Source organism: Lissotriton helveticus, chromosome 3_1 (assembly GCF_964261635.1).
Source record: "Lissotriton helveticus chromosome 3_1, aLisHel1.1, whole genome shotgun sequence".
Classification (NCBI taxonomy): domain Eukaryota; kingdom Metazoa; phylum Chordata; class Amphibia; order Caudata; family Salamandridae; genus Lissotriton; species Lissotriton helveticus.
Window position 1 is genome coordinate 1,650,221,462 of NC_136061.1, and position 20,069 is coordinate 1,650,241,530.

Sequence of the window (20,069 nt, forward strand, 5' to 3'; positions counted from 1 at the left end):
TTGCCAGTCGTCTTCATCTAACTCTCCCAGCTCTGCCTCCCACTTCGCCTTCAGGGCCTCTGTGGGGTCTTGTTGATTGTTGACTATTTTACGATAAGTTAGGGAGATAGCTTTTGTTTGAAGGTGATTTGTGAGTAACCTGTCCTCTGAAGGGGAGGATTCGGGTAACTGTGTGTCCGCCGGGATTACTGCTGTAAAGCGTGTCTAATCTGGGCGTATCTATAAGCTTCTGTATGGGCTAATTTGTGTGTGTCTTGGAGTTGGGTAAAGGGTACAACTCCTTTTTCCCCAGAGGTCCCCCAGTTTGGATATCCCTATGAGGTCCCATTGTCAGAATCCCTTGGTGTTCGTAGTCTCGAAGTTTTCGGGAGCCCCACAGTGGGGTTGCCTGTGCGTAAGTCCCTTTCCATCCCATTGCTTTTTGTTCCTCATGCCAGATTTGCAATGTAAGGGCCGTAGAGACTGTGTAGTGCGATTTCTTAGTGCTATTGTATAACGCCCCCATTATCTCCTCAGCGTCCAGGAGGTGGCGGTCTATGCGGAAGGCAGGGCACGTGAAGCCATTGGTTTATCACAGATAATTGTGATGCCCAGTAGTAGGTCTGTATGTGTGGGAGGGCGATTCCTCCATTATACCATCCCCTAACCAGTTTTTTCATGGCGATACGAGCTGTCCCACCATCCCAAAGAAGTTTGGTCGCCTCGGCATTTATCAGTGCAAAATAGGAAGGGGGAAAACGAAAGGGGGTATTCTGTAGGGCATACAAAAATCTAGGCAACGGCATCATTTTGAAGAGGGCTGCTCTACCTAGTAGGGTGAGGGGTCAGGAACACCAGTGTTTTACGTCTCAGCGGAAGCGGGTCAGAGGCTGGTTTAATGAGATTTTCTTCAGTAAAGTGTGCAGCTTGGGGGGTAATGTATATTCTGAGGTACAGGAAACCCCGGTCTGTGATCTGGATTTCACAGTTGCGTGGCAGTTTTTGGGGGGTGAAGGAGATATAGCAATGATTTCGATCAATTAATTGTGTATCCGGATGCTTTGCCATAGGCTGCACAAATATCCAGGAGGCAATTCAATGATCGGGCTGGGAATGTCAAATACAGTAAGATATCGTCCGCATACAACGATATACGGTCCTCCCATCCCATTGTCCATTTAAGCCCTTTAAGGACTAGGTCTTGACGTATCCATGCCGCTAATGGCTCCAGGACCATCGCAAATAGTAGGGGGGAGAGTGGGCAGCCCAGCCGTGTCCCCTTACCAAGGGGGAAGTCCAGCGAAACGCGACCATTGACCGCGATGTGCGCAATGGGTTTGTTGGATAGGAGGCATACCCAGCCACAGAATTTGGGCCCAAATCCCATGCGTTGGAGCACTGCAAAGAGGAATGGTCACTCCACCATGTCAAAGGCCATGCGGGCAACCAAAGAGAGTATGACCACATCTTCTGCAATAATTGTACTGCATGTAATCACACCCTGGAGCATGCAGAGATTCAGGGCTGTGTTGCGGTGGAGCATGAAGCCCGATTGATCCAGGTGAATAAGTGTATCGAGGCATGGCTGAAGGTGCGTTGCCAGTGCCTTGGCCAATATTTACGAGGGAAATAGGTCTATCGGAGGTAGCTTCTTGCGGCGGCTTGCCCGTCTTGTAAATCACGACTATGGTCACTAGTCTTTTGTCCCTCGGGAGCTCACCTTATACATATCAAGAAGGTGAGGGGTGAGCCTGGTCGCCATTTGTTTATATAGTTCTACAGGTATGCCGTTCGGGCCTAGTGCTATCCCAGGTTTAAATGCCCCAATAGCCGAAGCAAGTTCGGTACACCAACTATGCGTACATTGATGTGTCTAGAGCGACCCTCCTGGTCATCCAGCTTGGCGAGGATGGTCTAGTTGTCTGCTTCAAGCTGGTGCACCTGTCTTTGCAACGTTGCTGTGTCAGTGGACAGGACCTTCGTTGTGGATTCAACTTCGGCGAGTCTCTCTGAGAGCTTAGAGAAGTCAGCAAGGATCAAATATACGTCAGTGGAGATCGTGCTGATGGAGGATTGGACATGTTGTAGGGCGACCATAATATCCACAAGGGTGACTGAGTCGGAGGCCTGCTGTGTGGGCGCCTCCATCTGTGCGGAAGTGACTTACTGCATTTCGCCCTGGTCTTTGGAATATACAAATTTCTCCAGCTTCCCAACCTGTACTCCTCGAGGACCCCGGCCCGCCATTGAGGTCCTTTCTTCGGTTGTTCGGTTAGCCCCCGGGGGAGGGGGGACAATATTCGCAGCTGCCTGTCGCGTTGTATTTCGCAACGCGCTGCCTTTCGGTTTTCTTGCCCTCTAGTAGCCCCAGTGGGGTATCTGTGAAGGCGATGTAGAGGTTATCTCTGTACTGTGAGATAGTGTGAGGCGGCCTTAGTTTTCAGGGGGTGATATGCCTTCGGCACAGGGCGTCCGTCCGCTGTCGCTTAGGCCCGGGTGCGCTGTGTATGGGAGTTGGCCCCACATTGGTTGCTTTGTCTGGAGATTCGTGGGCAATACAGGGCACTAGTCTATTTCGTGGGGTCGCTGCGCTTCAGCCACCAGCCTTGAATGGTAGTCGCAGGATCTCTCCGTATTCCCTCTGTTGCGGTGTCGTTGGCTAGAGGGGGGGGAGAGGGATCCCGTATGTACTGTATCGAGACTGCCAGGATCTCAGTGATAAGTGTCCATTTGACGGGCACGTCATGTTATGGTGCAGTCCCACCTTAGGGCGTTCGTCGTAGCCCCCTTTAGCGGTCAGCCCATATCGGCGCGGCCCCCCCGTGCACTACACAGCTCACCTCGGTGTTGGGTTGTCGGCTGAGAGTGGGTACAGTCTAAGGCTGGAGGTCGCAGCCGCCGCGCCGGATCGTAAGGTGCCGCCACACGCCTCAGGCAGGGGGGAGGCTGGCGTGCGCAAGGTCCCGGCGAAGGCTCGTCTGGAAGGCCACAGATCCCCTCGCGTGTATCTCCAGGGTCGCTTGTCACAGCGGACCGCGGAGCACTGCAAAACGTGCAGCTGACCGTCAGCGCCACTCGCTCCTCGTTTGCGCCGTCTGCCAACAGGATTTGTGTCCGTTATTATATCGGGGGTCCCCACACTCGCGGAGCACGCTTAGGTTGCGGCCATCTTGCTTGGCTGACAGCCACACCCCCCTAGTTTTCTTTTTTTAATAAATATTTTGCGTAGCCACAATTATTAGGGATCAAAACAGGCTTTTCCTACTGTATACACATTCCCAAACGCTGTCAATACACCAAAACAATTAGAGGCTCTCATTCAAGTATAGCCCTCAAAAAGTTAAACAAATCCTCTAGCAGGTAAATGTGCAAGTATTTAGGAAGCCCAAAAAAAAGGTCTGACAAAGATTCAAAAGCGCATCAAGAGTGACTACCATGTGAAGACTATGGAGGCACTAGCAATACGACTAGATACACATTACACACATTCACAAGTCAGTGGAGAAGTGTGGCTCAATGGTTAGAGCGGCAGACCCTGATGCAGAGGTCTGGCCCGGGACCAGGGTTCGATTCCCGCCTCGGCGGGTCTTGGGCTCAATTTCCCCGGACCTGATAATTCTCGCCTCGGTGCCTAGTCCAATCATGGGTCCCACTCTGTGACTCTGGGCAATAGCTTGCTTAATCTCCACAACGGCCCCAGCAGCGCTGTGGATGCCTGGCTTCACCTTGGGGGTGCCCAGGAGTGGACATTTCACAGGAAAGCCAGGATGGGTTCCGCAGCGGTATGAATACAGCGCTACGAGGCCTCCGGGTAGAAGTGCGCTATATAAAATACAAACATTTACATTTACATTTACAGAACCGCATCTGTGGGCACAAGCCTGGTGGTGATGCAGAGTTTATGAAAAGCCTTTGCCAGGAAAGAGAGTTCCAAATGGAAGTGTAAAGGGTACCTGTAGTGAATGTAGATCCCCCTTCTCCAGCACCAGAATCCATTGCTGATGTGTGTCGCCCAGCCATGCTAATGCTTGTGGATGGTCTAAATCCAAGTAAATCCAAAAAGAAGTCCATGCAGTTTTAAAACAACGAACCAGTGGTCTGTAGAGAAGAAATATTAAGTGTTAAGATGAAGAGGGGATACTGGTATCCGAGATACCAACAGCATCAGATGTTAAAATAAGATTCTGAGATAACTTCAACTTTTTAATCTGCCTTTTTTGGTGTGTAGATATAAGCAACTGAGAAACATATTGAGGAAAATAAGAACACATGCTTATCTAATGTGCAGGGCATGAAGATATGGGTGGGATACATCGTAGCGTATCACATCTATGGGCCACTATCTTTTTCTGGTTCTCTTACTTCCTAGAAAACTATATCCACTACTTCAAGCAGGGTTTCTTTACAAGTAGTCCCACTACATGCAAAGTCCCTCAATGTTCTGCACTTCCTACGTCGGCTCCCACATGAATGCAGAGGATACATGCATCCTCATCCAGCTCGATAAATGTCAAAAAGGTCACCATCAGGTTGCAAACTGATGAAAGACAAAAACTGGATCTACCACAGTTGGATTTATATGACAGAAGGCTGACAACGTTCTTACTGCCCCATCGACCCTTCACTTCTGAGTTTCACTTGGATAGGCATCCTGGGTCCCATTCAACCGCATGTCCACACAAGATTTGCAGTCTGAGTGCTGTCTTTGACAGCAGCTGTACCTTCATTCCTTATATAAACTCACTCATCAATGTGCAATCTACCAACTTTGCTTTTTTATGGGCACCCACCTTTTCCTTTAATTCCTCCTAAAGATTGCACTAGATAACCATTTCACCTCAGTTCCTGCAACAGGTTTTTTTCTGGTCTGCCGCGAAATTCACTAGACGAAAAAATTATGTGCCTTTTCTCCCGTCTCGAGAGTTCGGAGATGACAACTTGTGGTTTAAGGGTTTCAAATAAATAAACACAGGCTCACAAAGTAAAGCAGTTCAACCTTACAGGAACACTCCAACCATACAAACATACACACACATGCATCCATGTACACAGATAAAACATGTACACACACAAAAACAATATGCATACAGGCCTCCAAACACATATTCTGACACTAGTACAGGCACCTATGCACAAAGGCAAAGTAAATTTACGAACACATGTTATCAAATAACACTGAGATAGACCACAAGCATTTGCAATGCAATAGGTCTCGCATTAGGAAAGTTTGAGCTATTGGTTTCGTAAATGACAAATTTTTTATTTATGTGCTGGTTTTGAAAATAGCGAAATTAATAGCTTTGTCATTTACAATGCCAATACTTTTATCTTTTGCAAATGTGACAACTATAGCATTTGTAATGCAACATGTTTTGTATTTACGTGACTTAGATGTATTGATATTACAAATAACAATGGCTTTTAATTTTTTTAAATAATTAATACTTAAATAAAAGTTATTGTAATTTATAATGGCAATAGCTTAAACTTTTGTAAATAACTTTTGTGAAGATTATGTTCAGTGTATTTTATTGTGACGAAAATCCAAGAACAGAAGCGAAATATTAACATCTTTTTGTGACATTTGCAATAAAGCTTGAAACATTGAGAGAAAATATTTGAACCAGTTATTGTTATATGGTTGTACAGATTGATACTGTGGTGGCGCTGAGTGATGTTGTGGTGGCCACGAGTGATGCTGTGGCGTTCAGTGATGCTGTGGTAGCGCATAGTGATGTTGTGGTGCTCCTGAGTGATGCTGTGGTAGTGTGATAGATAGATAGAGTGAGGGCGATAGATAGCTAGAGGTAGGGCGAAAGATAGCTAGAGGGAGGGCGAAAGATAGAGTGAGGGCGAAAGATAGATAGAGTGAGGGCGATAGATAGAGTGAGGGCGATAGATAGCTATAGGGAGGGCGAAAGATAGATAGAGGGAGGGCGATAGATAGAGTGAGGGCGATAGATAGATAGAGTGAGGGCGATAAATAGATAGAGTGAGGGCGATAAATAGATAGAGTGAGGGCGATAGATAGAGTGAGGACGATAGATAGACGGAGTGAGGGCGATAGATATAGTGAGGGCGATAAATAGATAGAGTGAGGGCGATAGATAAATAGAGTGAGGGCGATAGATAGAGTTAGGGCGATAGATAGAGTTAGGGCGATAGATAGAGTTAGGGCGATAGATAGAGTTAGGGCGATAGATAGATAGAAGGCGATAGATAGATGTGTGTGATTGTGTGTGTGTGGTTGTGTGTGTGGTTGTGTGTGTGTGGTTGTGTGTGTGTGGTTGGGTGTGGTTGTGTGTGTGGTTGTGTGTGGTTGTGTGTGTGGTTGGGTGTGTGGTTGGGTGTGGTTGTGTGTATGGTTGTGGTTGTGTGTGTTGTTGAGTGTGTTGTTGACCGTGTGGTTGCGCGTGTGGTTGTGCATGTGGTTGTGTGCGTGTGGTTGTGTGCGTGTGGTTTTGTGTGTGGTTGTGTGTATGTGTGGTTGTATGTGTGTGTGGTTGGGTGTGGTTGTGTATGTGGTTGTGTATGTGGTTGTGTGTGTGGTTGTGTGTGGTTGTGTGTGTGGCTGTGTGTGTGGTTGTGTGCGTATGATTGTGTGTGTGGTTGTATGTGTGGCTGTGTGTGTGGTTGTGTGTGTGGTTGTGTGTGTGCGTGTGTGGTTGTGTGTGTGGTTGAGCGTGTGGTTGAGCTTGTGCATGTGGTTGTGCGTGTGGTGATGTGTGGGGTGATGTGTGTTTGTGTGTGGGGTGATGTTTGTGTGTGGGGTTGGGTGTGTGGTTGTTTGTGTGTGGTTGTGTGTGTTTGTGTGGTTGTGTGTGTGGTTCTATGTGTGTGTGCGTAGTTGTATGTATGTGTGTGCGGTTACAGAAGGATGTATGTGGAAGAGAGCAGCAGATCAGCACAGCAGAAGAGAACAGGGAGTTAAAGAAGGAGGCGGGTGGAAGAGAACAGCAGATCGGCACAGGAGAAGAGAAGAGAACAGGGAGCTAGAGAGGGAGGCGGTGCAAGAGAGCAGCAGATCAGTATGGGAGAATAGAAGAGAACGGGGAATTAGAGAAGGAGGTGGGTGGAAGAGAGCAGCTGATCAGCACAGCAAAAGAGAACAGGGAGTTAAAGAAGGGGGTGGGGTGGAAGAGAACAGCAGATCACCACAGGAAAAGAGAAGAGAACAGGGAGTTAGAGAAGGAGGCACGGTTGAAGAGAGCAGCCTATCAGCACGAGAGAAGAGAAGAGAACAGAGTGAGGGCGATAGATAGAGTGAGGGCGATAGCTAGAGTGAGGGCGATAGATAGAGTGAGGGCGATAGATAGAGTGAGGGCGATAGATAGAGTGAGGGCGATAGATAGAGTGGGGAGAGGAGAGATGGAGGGGAGAGAGGGGAGTGAGGAGAGAGGGGAGTGAGGAGAGAGGGGAGTGAGGGGAGTGAGGAGAGAGGGGAGTGAGGAGAGAGAGGAGAGGGGAGAGTGAGGAGAGGGGAGAGTGAAGAAAGGGGAGAGTGAGGAGAGGGGAGAGTGAGGAGAGGGGAGAGTGAGAAGAGGGGAGAGTGAGAAGAGGGGAGAGTGAGGAGAGGGGAGAGTGAGGAGAGGGGAGAGTGAGGAGAGGGGAGAGTGAGAAGAGGGGAGAGTGAAAAGAGGGGAGAGTGAAAAGAGGGGAGAGGGAAGAGTGAGGAGAGAGGGGAGAGTGAGTATAGAGGGAGTGGAGAGAGGGAGTGGAGAGGGGCAGTGAGGAGAGAGGGGGGAGAGGGGGGAGAGTGAGGGGAGAGTAAGGAGAGAGGGAAGATGGGAGGGGTGGGAGAGAGGGGAGGGTAGAGGAGAGAGAGGTGAGAGGGGAGAGTGGGGAGAGAGGGGGAGGTAGAGGAGAAGAGTGAGGAGAGAGAGGAGAGTGGTGAAAGGGGAGAGTGGTGAGGGGGAGAGTGATGAGAGAGGATAGAGTGGTGAGAGAGGAGAGAGTGGGGGGAGTGAGGATAGTGAGGGGAGAGGTAGAGAAGAGAGGGGAGAGAGAGGAGAGAGGAGAGGGAGGAGGGAGAGGAGAGTGAGGAGAGGAGAGTGAGGAGAGGGGAGAGAGGGAGGTGAGAGGGAGGGGAGAGTGGAGGAAGGGGAGAGTGGGGAGAGTGGTGAGAGGGGAGAGTGGTGAGAGGGGAGAGTGGTGAGAGGGGAGAGTGGTGATAGGGGAGAGTGGTGATAGGGGAGAGGGAGGTGAGAGAGGGAGGTGAGAGAGGGAGTGAAGAGTGAGGAGAGAACAAATATGGCATTTAGGCCGATCGTCCGTTGTAAAATGTTGTTTTGCCACTGGTCACACTGTACACATCACTTTTTCATCTATTACTGGGTTCAAATTCCAGTGCAAAGAGAAAGTGGCGCGGTGCAAAACTGCCCGTCAGCTGTATTATGCGTATAATCAGGCTCCAGGAGGGGGTCACTGTAAGGCGCGCACAGGATCACTTATAACTGAGCTCAGGGTCTGCAGGAGAGGAGCTGGGGTGTAGGTAAATAAATTCTGTTTACAGATAGAAGAATGGAGGGTATTTTAGGCTGCATCTGACAATACGCAAGCTCCTGTGGCATCGCAGTGGCAAAACTCAAAATTACGGAGCTGTGAACCTCTCATATTTCTTAGATATTCATTTGCTTTCGGATAATGGGGGCTCCCGATGAGTTAGGGGATCTCTGATGGTCTGCCTCACTACATACAAGCACGCGTGCACCGTGGCGGCCAGCCTTATGTCCCTGTGGCATTGGAGGACTTAATGGTTGAAGAAAGTAAACACCCGGAGAGCAACAACGAGCAAGAGTGAGGAATAGAGAGAGGTGCATTGGGAGAAAGAGATGACAAGAAACAGGAAAAGAAAAAAGAAAGAAGGAACGAAAGACAAGAAGTGGCAAAGACAAAAAGAGAAAGCAACAGAAGAGTATAGAAAGAAATTAAGTGGAGTCAGGACAAAACAAAGATATGAAAAGGAAGAAATCAAAAACGGAGAAAGAAAAACGAAAAGATACGCAGAAAGAAAGAAGTAAAAACAAGCAGGAGGAAAATATAAAAAGAGGATCGGCTGATAGAGGTAAAAAATAAACGCGGCCGCGAAAAGGTAAAAAATAAACGCAGCCGCGAAATGAAATCAAAACTCAAAATTACAGAGCTGTAAACAGGTCATATTTCTTAGATATTCATTTGCTTTCGGATAATGGGGGCTCCCGATGAGTTAGGGGATCTGATGGTCTGCCTCACTACATACAAGCACACGTGCACCGTGGCGGCCAGCCTTATGTCCCTGTGGCATTGGAGACGAGGATAGCATGCGGTAGTCAAGTCTGGGCATTCTGCCTCCATAGCAAACTGTGCCTTTGAGGTGGGCGCGAGGGGGCTACACTCTGCCTTGTTTGTCTTTAGCCGTATCTTATCTGACCCCAGGTTGCGTTTATCATTTGAACCCGCATTTAATGTCTTGTACGGGACGATGTGCGGTATTATCCACTTACATACAGGACTTAATGGTTGAAGAAAGTAAACACCCGGAGAGCAACAACGAGCAAGAGTGAGGAATAGAGAGAGGTGCATTGGGAGAAAGAGGTGACAAGAAACAGGAAAAGAAAAAAAGAAAGAAGGAACGAAAGACAAGCAGTGGCAAAGACAAAAAGAGAAAGCAACAGAAGAGTATAGAAAGAAATTAAGTGGAGTCAGGACAAAACAAAGGTATGAAAAGGAAGAAATCAAAAACGGAGAAAGAAAAACGAAAAGATACGCAGAAAGAAAGAAGTAAAAACAAGCAGGAGGAAAATATAGAAAGAGGATCGGCTGGTAGAGGTAAAAAAAAAAAAACGCGCCCGTGTAAAGGTAAAAAATAAACGCAGCCGCGAAATGAAAGCCTTCGATGCAGCAGGGGGTGGAGCGGATCCCTTTGAAGTGAAGCTGCTGGCGGCACCACGCTGGGGAAGAAACAGATGACTGGCTTTGATGTGGTGATGCGAGGCAGGCGGATAGAAGCGCGTGCACGGGACACATGCACTTCTGGAAATCTGCATTTTTTGAGAGCTTAGTTTAGCTCTTAGTTTAGCCCCAATAGTCTCGTCCTATCCATTCCTTGCGGAATGGGATAGGCGAGACCTAAAAAGGCATACACCTGTACACCAGCAGGGAGGAAAGAAAATAGGGTTTTAAAATGTATTTTACACTTTACTTCTGGTAGTTTGGAATAAAATGATTTAGGGAGTAAAATACAAGCAACTGTGATTCCCAAGGAGCATTTTTATTAGTGTTAATAAATACAAAAACATTCATTTTAAACTGTAGCTATTTATTTAATTTAATTAATGTTGCCTTTGAAGCTGGAAATGTGCATACGTGATCAGATTCATTTTGTAGCATTTCACCTACAGTCTTTTAGTCAGGCAGCAATCAGACCGCCTTCTTGCAGCAGGTCTCAGATGCGCTCACTACCCTGTAAATATTAATATGACAGTGAGAAGAAACTTACGTAGAATTCTATTTACCTGTTAAACAAATTTTTTAGGTCTTAGCAACCAGGCAGCTTTTAGCTGTCCATAGATGACAGCTTCCTGTGGACCAGTACAAAAACTTACAGTGTGCTCAGAACTTGCCCACTGCTAACCATTTAGTTGGCTTTATAGCCACTCTAACGTGTTGGCTTCCTTTTTAATGGCTTGCCTTCCTCTTCTTCTGTCAGTCCCTCCGCTGGCCTCTTTGCCATTCTTTGAACAGCTAACTTGTGCCCTTTCACTGCACATGTTTAGGGCACTTTTCTTTTTGTCTAACATTCCCTGAGAGATTTTTTTTTTCTTACTTTCTCTCATGTGCTGCTTATCCTCCTTCATATTCCCTGCCTGGTATTCTCCTTCACTCACCCCTTGGTTGCTCACCTATCCCTCCCAAGTCTTCAGATAGATTAATTTACTGTAACTTTTTTGGGAGAGTCCAGCAGCTTCCATTTGCTGCGGTACTTTGCAAGCGCCTTTGCACCTCTCCTTTATAGCTGCCCTTAATTTTATTAGCCATATAACAACAGCATTGACACCCAAAATATAAGAAAAAGAAGAATGTAGCATTCAGAGTCTCACTGTCAGAAAGTTTATTTGGGGTGGGAGGTTAACTAACTTATTAAATAATCAATCTATCCAGTCAGGATGAACCTTAAAAGTCACTAAATTGACCAGAGCTCAACACCCATGTAGCTATGGCACAGAGCAGGTAGCCTTAACTTAGGGCAATGTGTAAAGTGTTTATACACATTACCAAAACAGCAAAAATCAAAACACCAAACAATAAAAACTCCAAACCGATTAGAACCATAGAGTAGATTTTAATAAACAAAATGACAAAAATCCAATATGTAAACCTGGAGTTATGAGTTTTTAAAGATTAAAGTGAAAATAGCACCAAAAAGGGCTAAGCACCAATCATAGCCCATGGTTGCGGGAGAACAGGCTCTAGACGCACTTTGAGCTCGACTGCTTACTCCATCACAACAGTGACAGATATCCGGTCCGCCGAAATATCAATCCCATAGGATTTAATAGGATTGATATTTCGGCAGACGGGAGATCCGTTACAGTTGTGACAAAGTAATCTGTCCACTGAGATCTAAGTCAGGCCCTTAGTCAGCAACAAGCATTGGAAATGCAATAGGTCTCGGATTTATTTGAGTTAGAGCGAATGGCATTGTAAATGGCAATGTCTTTTAGCCATGTGTTATGGAGTGTATGCATGTGGTGTGTAGTGGAATTATGTGGGTTGGATTGGAATTGTTAGTTTGTGTGTGTGTGATTGTGTGTGTGGTTGTGTGTGTGTGTGATTGTGTGTGTGGTAGTGTGTGTGGTTGTGTGTGTGGTTGTGTGTGTGGTTGTATGTGTGGTGGTATGTGTGGTGGTATGTGTGGTGGTATGTGTGGTTGTGGTTGTGTGTGTGGTTGTGTGTGTGGTTGTGTGTGTGTTGTGTTTGCGGCTGAGTGCATGGTTGTGTGTGGTTGTATGTGTGTGGGGTTGTGTGTGTGCTTGTGGTTGTGTGTGTGCTGGTGGTTGTGCGTGTGGTTGTGGGGTTGTGTGTGTGGTTGCGTTTGTGTGTGTTTGTGTGTGTGTTTGTGTGTGTGGCTGTGTGTGGTTGTGTGTGTGGTTGTGGGTGTGTTTGTGTGTGGTAGTGTGTGTGTGTGTGGTTGTGTGTGTGTATGATTGTGTGTGTGGTTGTGTTCAGGGACGCTCTCCAGTCCCGTCCCCTTCAACGCCCATACAAAGTTCGGAAGTTAATATCGGAATATTTCATACAGAAACCGGGAGATGAACAATCTGCCCCACAACAATGAAGTGCTTAGGTTATGTTTCTGCATCACTGAAGGAAAGCTAGCGGAAGGAGCCTCTTGCAACCCTATAAGATTATCAATCATCTTCGAAACAGGAACACCAGCGATGGGAACCTTCAAACTTCTCTATTTCCAATCCTTCAAAACAATAAAGTGGCACCAACACTTTAGCCTACTATGTCTGTTTTAGACTTCATGATTGCACAAAACATACAAACTTTATCAGAGAGACATGATTGCACAATGCATACACACGTTATCAGAGTCATGTTTACACAAAGCATACGCACTTTATCAGAGAGTCATGATTGCACAAAGCATATGCACTTTTTCTGACAGTCAAGACATGGGCTAAATACGCACTGCTAAAGGGACAGGGATGAAGAATGGGAAATTCACGGAACATAAAGTGATGACATGTTCACTGGGGTCGAACCGATGAGCAATGGGCACTTTCTTGCTTGAAACTCAAGTTGCATCACCTCTTTCAATTGGTCCCCAGAGCAATTGTTTTCTTTTTAAAGTAATTGAAGATGTAATCAAAGGTTTACATTTGTGATTCACTTTTATGGTTTTCTTTTTTATTGTTATGCAATGGTTTCAGTTAACTTATGCAAATAAAGTTCAATACAATTCAATACTGAAAACAATGCACAAAACCAGAGCATAAAACGCTACCAAACCATTGTGACCATCCGACTAACAGTCAGGCAATAGCATAAAAAATGCATTGGACTCCAGGAAACATTTTGAATGCATTGCACAGTTAAGGATTCGGTATTTATCACCAAATAAAGGTTGGTGGTAAATATTGAAAACCTTAATAAAAAGCAATTTTGTGCTTTTTTTACTGTGCCATGTGGCAGACATACATGTGTGCCACATGTGCACCCATGCACTATTCAGGGGTGCAACAGGGTGTCGATGAGACTCCCTGCCACCCTTGAACATGGTCCCCCTATTACCGATTCGGTATTTACAGATTCGGTATTTACCGATTCAGTAAATACCGAATCGGTAATTCCCAATCATTCCTATGGGCCTCCAGGCCCATAGGAATGAATGGGAATTACTGATTCGGTAAATACAGAATCGGTATTTACCGATTCGGTAAATACTGAATCCTACCGATTCGGTAAAATTTACAGAATAATTAGCTACATCCCATTTACCGATTCTGAAATACCCAATCGGTAAAATTCGGTATTTTAGAATCGGTAAAAATAGGATTACCTACATCTGGCCCTTGGTCTCTTTTTTGGAGATCAAATTCCTCCAGAGGGGCATGGCAGCAGGCTGTCATAAAACAGGGCTCTCAGAGGCCGGATACCCTCTCGCTGAGGTCCTATGGAAATGGATTTGGTGCTGCAGAAAAGCTCCAACTAGGCTTGAACCTGTTTCTTCAACCCGGGGAGTTTGCACCTTCACTAGACTGATTCTGGTCAGTGGTCCAGGTTCTCCAGAGGTATGAAAGTCCAAAAATATGCAGGGGAAGTCTTCATCTGAGGCTCCTCAATGGTCTTAAGGCTTTCAGGGCATGATCCTGCCAAGGCTTTCCAGAGTACAGGCAGGTCCAGTTGAAAGTGAGCAACTAGTCACCCAGAAAAACATGTTTTTTCAACTTTTCCTGTAACCGCACAGAAGGCCAGACCACTAACCCTTAGACTCCACTTCTTTGTCCTGGGTACATAAGCAAGCAGATCCAGTCCTTCAGAATTCCTCTCAGATCACAAAAAGCAGGGTTAAATTTTCTATTGTTTTGCAGGTCTAGCAAATGTTCTGAGCAGGGTGCCGTGGGGTGTCACATTTATGGTTGGCACCAGGCCAGTAGGAAAATAGTTTTTTTGGTCTCAAAAATCACACACTGCCACAGTAGTTACTGGCACTGAACAAAACTACTTTGTGTGCAGATATGCTCCTTGTGAAAGAGCAAAATGCTGTCATTCACAGTGAAGCCAGCCAATACAGAAAGAGAGACAGAATTTTAATAAACACAAAAGGTCATAGTCAACGCCAGACCAAATTAGCGGCCCAATTATTCAAGAAAGTCTCAAAAGTGCACCCATGGTATGTGTCCTTGCATTAAGTCTAGTTATACGGCTTCCGTGAATTCCCAAGAATTTACAGGAGTAGGACAAGAAATAGTACTAATATTAAAATAGTAAAAATATTTGTGAACTGCATTTTAGCATGAGCAAATATGAATGTGTAGATTTGCTCATGCGAATATATAAGTGTTTGCAGGTTCACTTTCCCTCCAAACTCTTTCATATGACTTCGAGAAATTTCCAACATTTCTCAGTATGGGAAAACATTAGAGAAGAGTTGTTGAAAACCCTTAAAACATGCAAGTTAGTGGGTTTGCACAGACAGAAAGGGGCATTCTAACCCTGGAACTATTGCTTACCAGTACCTTCAGCCGCAGTATGTAGATCTGCGGAAACGTGGCAACATAAGGGGATTGCAAGTATTCAACCACTACTATGGTATGAGCCCTGGTGTAATCAGTGGCTATATCAGAGCTCCTATCTAATGAGATTGCTGCTATAATTTGTCACTGCACTACATGGCACCAAAGGGGCAGGTGGATTTTTTTTACAGGAGTAGTAGATTTATGAAGCAACCTGCCTCATGGACAAGTAGATATTTGATTAAATTCCACACCGCTGTGCTTGTGTGACTATCCACAACCACCTTGGACCCCAGAATCTACTTCCTCTCAGACTGAGAGTAGGACAGAGCTTGGCTTTCTAAAAGCTCAGTGTTAGCGCATAATCACTGGTGCTCTGCAAAGAAGAGAAAGTCGGGTACAGTTGTGGAGAGTATAAAAACTATAAGTTTATTATCAGATTCAGCTGAGGGAGGCATCATGCGTTCTGCTTTTATGTGCTCTGCTGAATGCAATCAGAGAGGCTACTTACATACGCTTTCATTACGTTGGAAAACATGGTAAAAGCTGAATCATCATTGTATGCAGAAAGTCGCTTAGCTATGAACTGTGGCTACAATCAGTTGTAGTAAAATAGCGCGGGCAGAGTTTTAACAAGCATTTGCAATGCAATAGGTCTCGCATTTACGCAAGCTTGAGCTATTGGCATTGTAAATGAGTCTGACAATGCCTTTTATTTACGTTTTAAAAACAAAAACATAAATAAAAGGTATTGTCATTTACAATGCCACTAGCTCAAACTTGTGTAAATGCAAGACCTATTGCATTGCAAATGCTTGTGTATGTTTCAATTGGTTGTACGATTTAAAGTTGAGAACAGTCCTATAAAAAAAAGATAACAGAAATCAAAAAAACCTGCACACACACTAGCTCTCTCTTTCCCTCGTTCCCTCGAGCCACTACACAAACACACACTCACAGGTACCAAAAATGTAAGTCTCACCTCTCCATGTCCAAAGTCAGCGCCTCTCAGCCTGGCCTCTGCCCCTGAGCGGTGAGTCATACAGCCATGGTCACAAGACCACATTCGGTGCCCAGAGTTGTATTTACCCAGGCTGTGAACAGCAGGCTGCCGCTTTGGGGTGCGGTCAGCCCTCCAAAGCCTTTCTGAGTGGCGCAAAAAGCAACATTTGCAGGTTAGGTTTATAGCATGAGTGATTCAGGACACATTTAAATGCTGCTTTTAGATGCTTTCTTTGTTGTTATTCCACAAAATTACCCGGAACCATCCTGTTTGAAATGGGATGCATGTTAAGCGAAGGGCTGTTTTAGGGGTCTTTCTACTTCACAAGTGTCACAAACTGTGGTAATTTAAATGGCTGTAGTAATAACTTTGATTCTACTGCATTTTATGGCAATACGATGTTTACCCGAGTGTGACATGAAAAAGGCACTGAAATGTCACATTTAAGTACAGTGAAAAAATTGCAAAGTTGCACAATGGGAAAAAACATATCAGCTATGCGCATATGTTTTCAAAAACATATAGTGCAAGCTTTTCGGGTGGTCTTTGCTACATGGTTGTAAGAGGCGGCTTGGTTGCATCTGACCTGATAGCCGCCCTAAGTGCCTCAACAGCCGAACCCGGCCCTAAGTATCTGAACAGCAGAACCCTGGCCTAAGTGGCTCGACAGCAAAACCCGGCATTAAGTACCTCAACAGCAGAACCCTGGCCTAAGAGCCTCAACAGCAGAATCCGGCCCTAAGTTCCTCAACAGAAGAACCTTACCCTAAGTGCCTCAACAACAGAACCTGGGAGTAAGTGCCTCGACAGCAGAACCCTGGCTTAGGTACCTCAAGAACAGAAAAGCCTTAGTCAGTGCTCATCCGTGCACATCAGAGTGAGTATAAAGGCTGATGCTCCTGTGGTCTGTAAGAGAGCTTAAGCCAAAGTGGAATTACCAACCGATGAAACCACCCCATCCAAAGGAGCTGTGACCAATGAACAGCGGCTGGATGACGTCACTCTTCTAGTGAGTGTACACTTGAGGCTTCACTACCTCTTTATTTATTATAAGATTGGGTGCTCGGGGTTCCCCAATAGTTGTTGTTTTCTTTCAGTGGATAATAAAGAGGACGGTGTAGTTGTGGTTTCATTAATTTTCACTTTGGATTAAGTTGTTTTTTAAAGGATATCATTTTGAGTGCTTTGTTCCTGAAAGCCTACTTATAACAAGGAACTCACGCACCCCAGAGGCAAGACTGAGTTACCAGGGCCAGGCTCTTACGCAGCAGCGGAGGGACAATGAATCACACAGTAGTATCATCAATGAAATTGGCCGCTGTACAAAACAAAAAGAGCCGTGATCAGAAGGAAAGATGAAGGGAATCCTTAAACATAAAATACTCGGAAAGTAATCAGGAGACTGTCAGGGTAGCAAACGGAGAAGGTGCACAGAGGCACTGGGTCATACTGCCCTAAACAGGAGATGAACCTCGGTTCATACTGCCCTAAACAGCAGGTGAACCCTGGTTCATATTGCCTTAAACAGGCGGTGAACCCTGGTTCATACTACCCTAAACAGGAGGTGAACCCTGTCGACCCAAGTCAGCCCTTCTCGGATGATGGTGAGGCGTGAAGTGAGCTGGTACTTAGACGGGCTCCTGCACATGCTGCTGTGCTCTCAGCTCCCGCGTTGTGCTCAGTGTTGTTGCCTGGTTTTTACTTCCTGTCGAGTTGGTTTCCCGGATGCGCTAAAAGATTTTGAATTTCACAAATTAAGTAAATGCTTTTTTAACAAGTGTGTGAAAATGTCTCCATACCGTAAACAATCGCATGTTTGACTCTTGTGTGCCAAGCACAAGAATCCTAGATAAGGTTTAAAATGCACTCACCTTGCCGAGAAATGAAAAAGAAACACGTCGGTTTACACTTTTATGGATTTAAAAGATTGCATGAAACCAAATGAACTTTATTGTGATGACGATGATGATGGTGAAGGGACAACGCAGTCCTCCACATTAGACAAATTAAAAGCTGTTAATCATAGGAGTCAGACCGACATTTGAAACCCTGTCTCCTAAAAACAAAGTGTTACAGGAAATTCACTGCCAGGGCCTCTTCATGACTTATATTATCCAGCTTAGCTCCTTGAAGGCCACCTGGGGGTGCTGCAGCTCCGAGGTCCGCCAGGTTACAGCGCCCCTGCTGGGATAGTCAGTGTTAGGTCTGCTTCGGAGAAGGCGCTATGTCTGCAGCAATGGAAGCTGGTGCCAGGGGTAGCAAGAGGGCAGAGGGGTGGGTTTGTGCCGGTATGTATATTCTCAACATGCCAGCAGTGTGCCTGTTAGTCCCTGTGTGCATGCAATATACCAAAGCCAGAGCTATTGACCTTGCCAGTGCTTGTGCATATAATACTTATCACATGTAAAGTGCCATTTTCTAAGAGCTCTCAGTTTAGGAAGAAAGGGGAAATGTGAAGAAACCCCAATGCACAGACAGCAGAGTGCGGGCGGGGGGATGGGGGTGCAAAAAATCACGGACAACGGGCATAATAATGATATTATACTATGGGGTACTGGAGACAAGGACACAACGTGAAGAGACGCAGCGCGCATGCGCTGCAACGCTAGGCCAGTGGGCAGGGCCCAAGTGAGATAGGGCGGTTACCAACCCCACTTCCAAAGAAACCGGACAGAAAACCAATGACTATAGATCTCGCAAGCGAGCAGTGCGTGCGCTGCAACTTTACGAGACCTAAGGGGCGGGGCCTAAGGGAGACAGGGCGGTCACCAACCCCACTTCCAAAGCAAGCGAGCAGCGCATGCGCTTTAACGCAGGCAAGACCTAAGGGGCGGGGCCTAAGGGAGACAGGGCGGTCACCAACCCCACTTCCAAATAAACCGGACAGAAAACCAACGACTATAGATCTTGCAAGCGAGCAGCGCATGCGCAGCAACGCAGCTGAGACCTACGGGGCGGGGCCTAAGGGAGACAGGGCGGTCACCAACCTCACTTATAGATCTCGCAAGCGAGCAGCGCATGCGCTGCATTTCAGGCGAGACCTAAGGGGCGGGGCCTAAGGGAGACAGGGCGGTCACCAATCCCACTTCCAAAGAAACCAGACAGAAAACCAACGACTATAGATCTCGCAAGCACACAGCGCATGCGCTGCAACGCAGGCAAGACCTAAAAGGGCAAAGGGGTACAGGGAGTAAGGAATAAAATGGGATTAAGCCCGGAGAGTTGCAGCAGAATAGCAGACTGTAAACCCGACACTGAACTCAGTGCAGGCAAGATCGGTGAGAGAAGGTGACCAACCATACAGGCGAGAGCGTCCGCGTAGCGTGCCTCTCTCTTTATGTGCCCTCCTCTTTGGACGAGTACAGCACGCAGTAATAAAATTGTGTCACTGGTCGTCCCGAACCGGAAGAGGAAGAGATGCCGAAGCACCCTTGGATAGAGTAACCAAACAGATTCAAATTCAAATTTACCACAAAGAAAAGTAAGTAAGTGTACAATTCAATATTAACATTTCATAGTTAAAATCAGTTGTAGTAAAATAGCGTGGGTACGGAGTTTTGAAAAGGGCAAAGGTGGCCAGAGAGTAAGGAATAAAACGGGACTAAGCCAGGAGAATAGCAGCAGAATAGCAGTTTGAAAACCAGGCAAGATCGGTGAGAGAAGGTGACGGACCACAAAGGGAGTGCAGACAGGGAAAAACAGATTACCACTAACAAAATGCACATAAGAAGACTTTACAAGATGGTCAGTGGCGGTTACAACATCTCAACACCCTGCACTAACAATGTTCACTGAAAAAAGTTTGTGGATGTGTAGAGAGTGTAAGAAGACTGAATGCAAAGTGGAAGAACACTTGTTCACTTATGATGCACAAAAATGTGCCTTGTCACTCGGGTATCAGTGTGTGAGAACAAAGATCAATGGGGATCCAGGGGGAGCATGACGCGAGCCGGTATCCCCCTGGGGTTTTTTGCGTGTTGGAACAATCCATGTGGCGCGATAGTTGCAGGTAGGTTGAGGGGCGGGACATGTCGGTAGGTGTTAAATAGGTGTGCTTTTGGCGGGAGGGCACTTTGGAGGTTAGAGAACAGTGACAGTATTTGTTGACGTGTTGTCATTCCTGTCAGGGAGTTTGTCACCTTTAGTGTAGAGTTGCATATTTTTTTTAGAATATCCTAATGGTGGAGGGTGAGGCAGTGTGTGACGCGTTGCACGTTTTTTGTGCTGCGGGTAGTGAGGACCTTTTGAGGCCCAGTGTGCCTGCTGCTGTGGTGGCAGGCACGGTTCGGCCGAGAAGGAAGGCAGTGCGAGGAGTTTCTGAGGCGGTGGCGGCATGTTTGCCATCGCACCGCCGAGCTCCACTG

General features: G+C 46.3%; 1 protein-coding gene across 2 annotated transcripts in view; it reads right to left on the reverse strand.

Annotated features, from left to right (window-relative positions):
* Nucleotides 1–20,069, reverse strand: part of PARP9 (poly(ADP-ribose) polymerase family member 9) — a 797,801-nt gene that overhangs the window by 726,236 nt on the left and 51,496 nt on the right. Inside the window, exon 2 of one of the 2 annotated variants that reach the window (XM_078682417.1) lies at nucleotides 3,933–4,077. The exons of the other annotated variant lie outside the window; for it this stretch is intronic. Within the exon in view, the coding sequence (XP_078538543.1) occupies nucleotides 3,933–4,050 (118 nt within the window). The 5' untranslated portion in view covers nucleotides 4,051–4,077. The remainder of the gene's footprint in view (nucleotides 1–3,932; nucleotides 4,078–20,069) is intronic. 2 annotated transcript variants of the gene reach the window in all.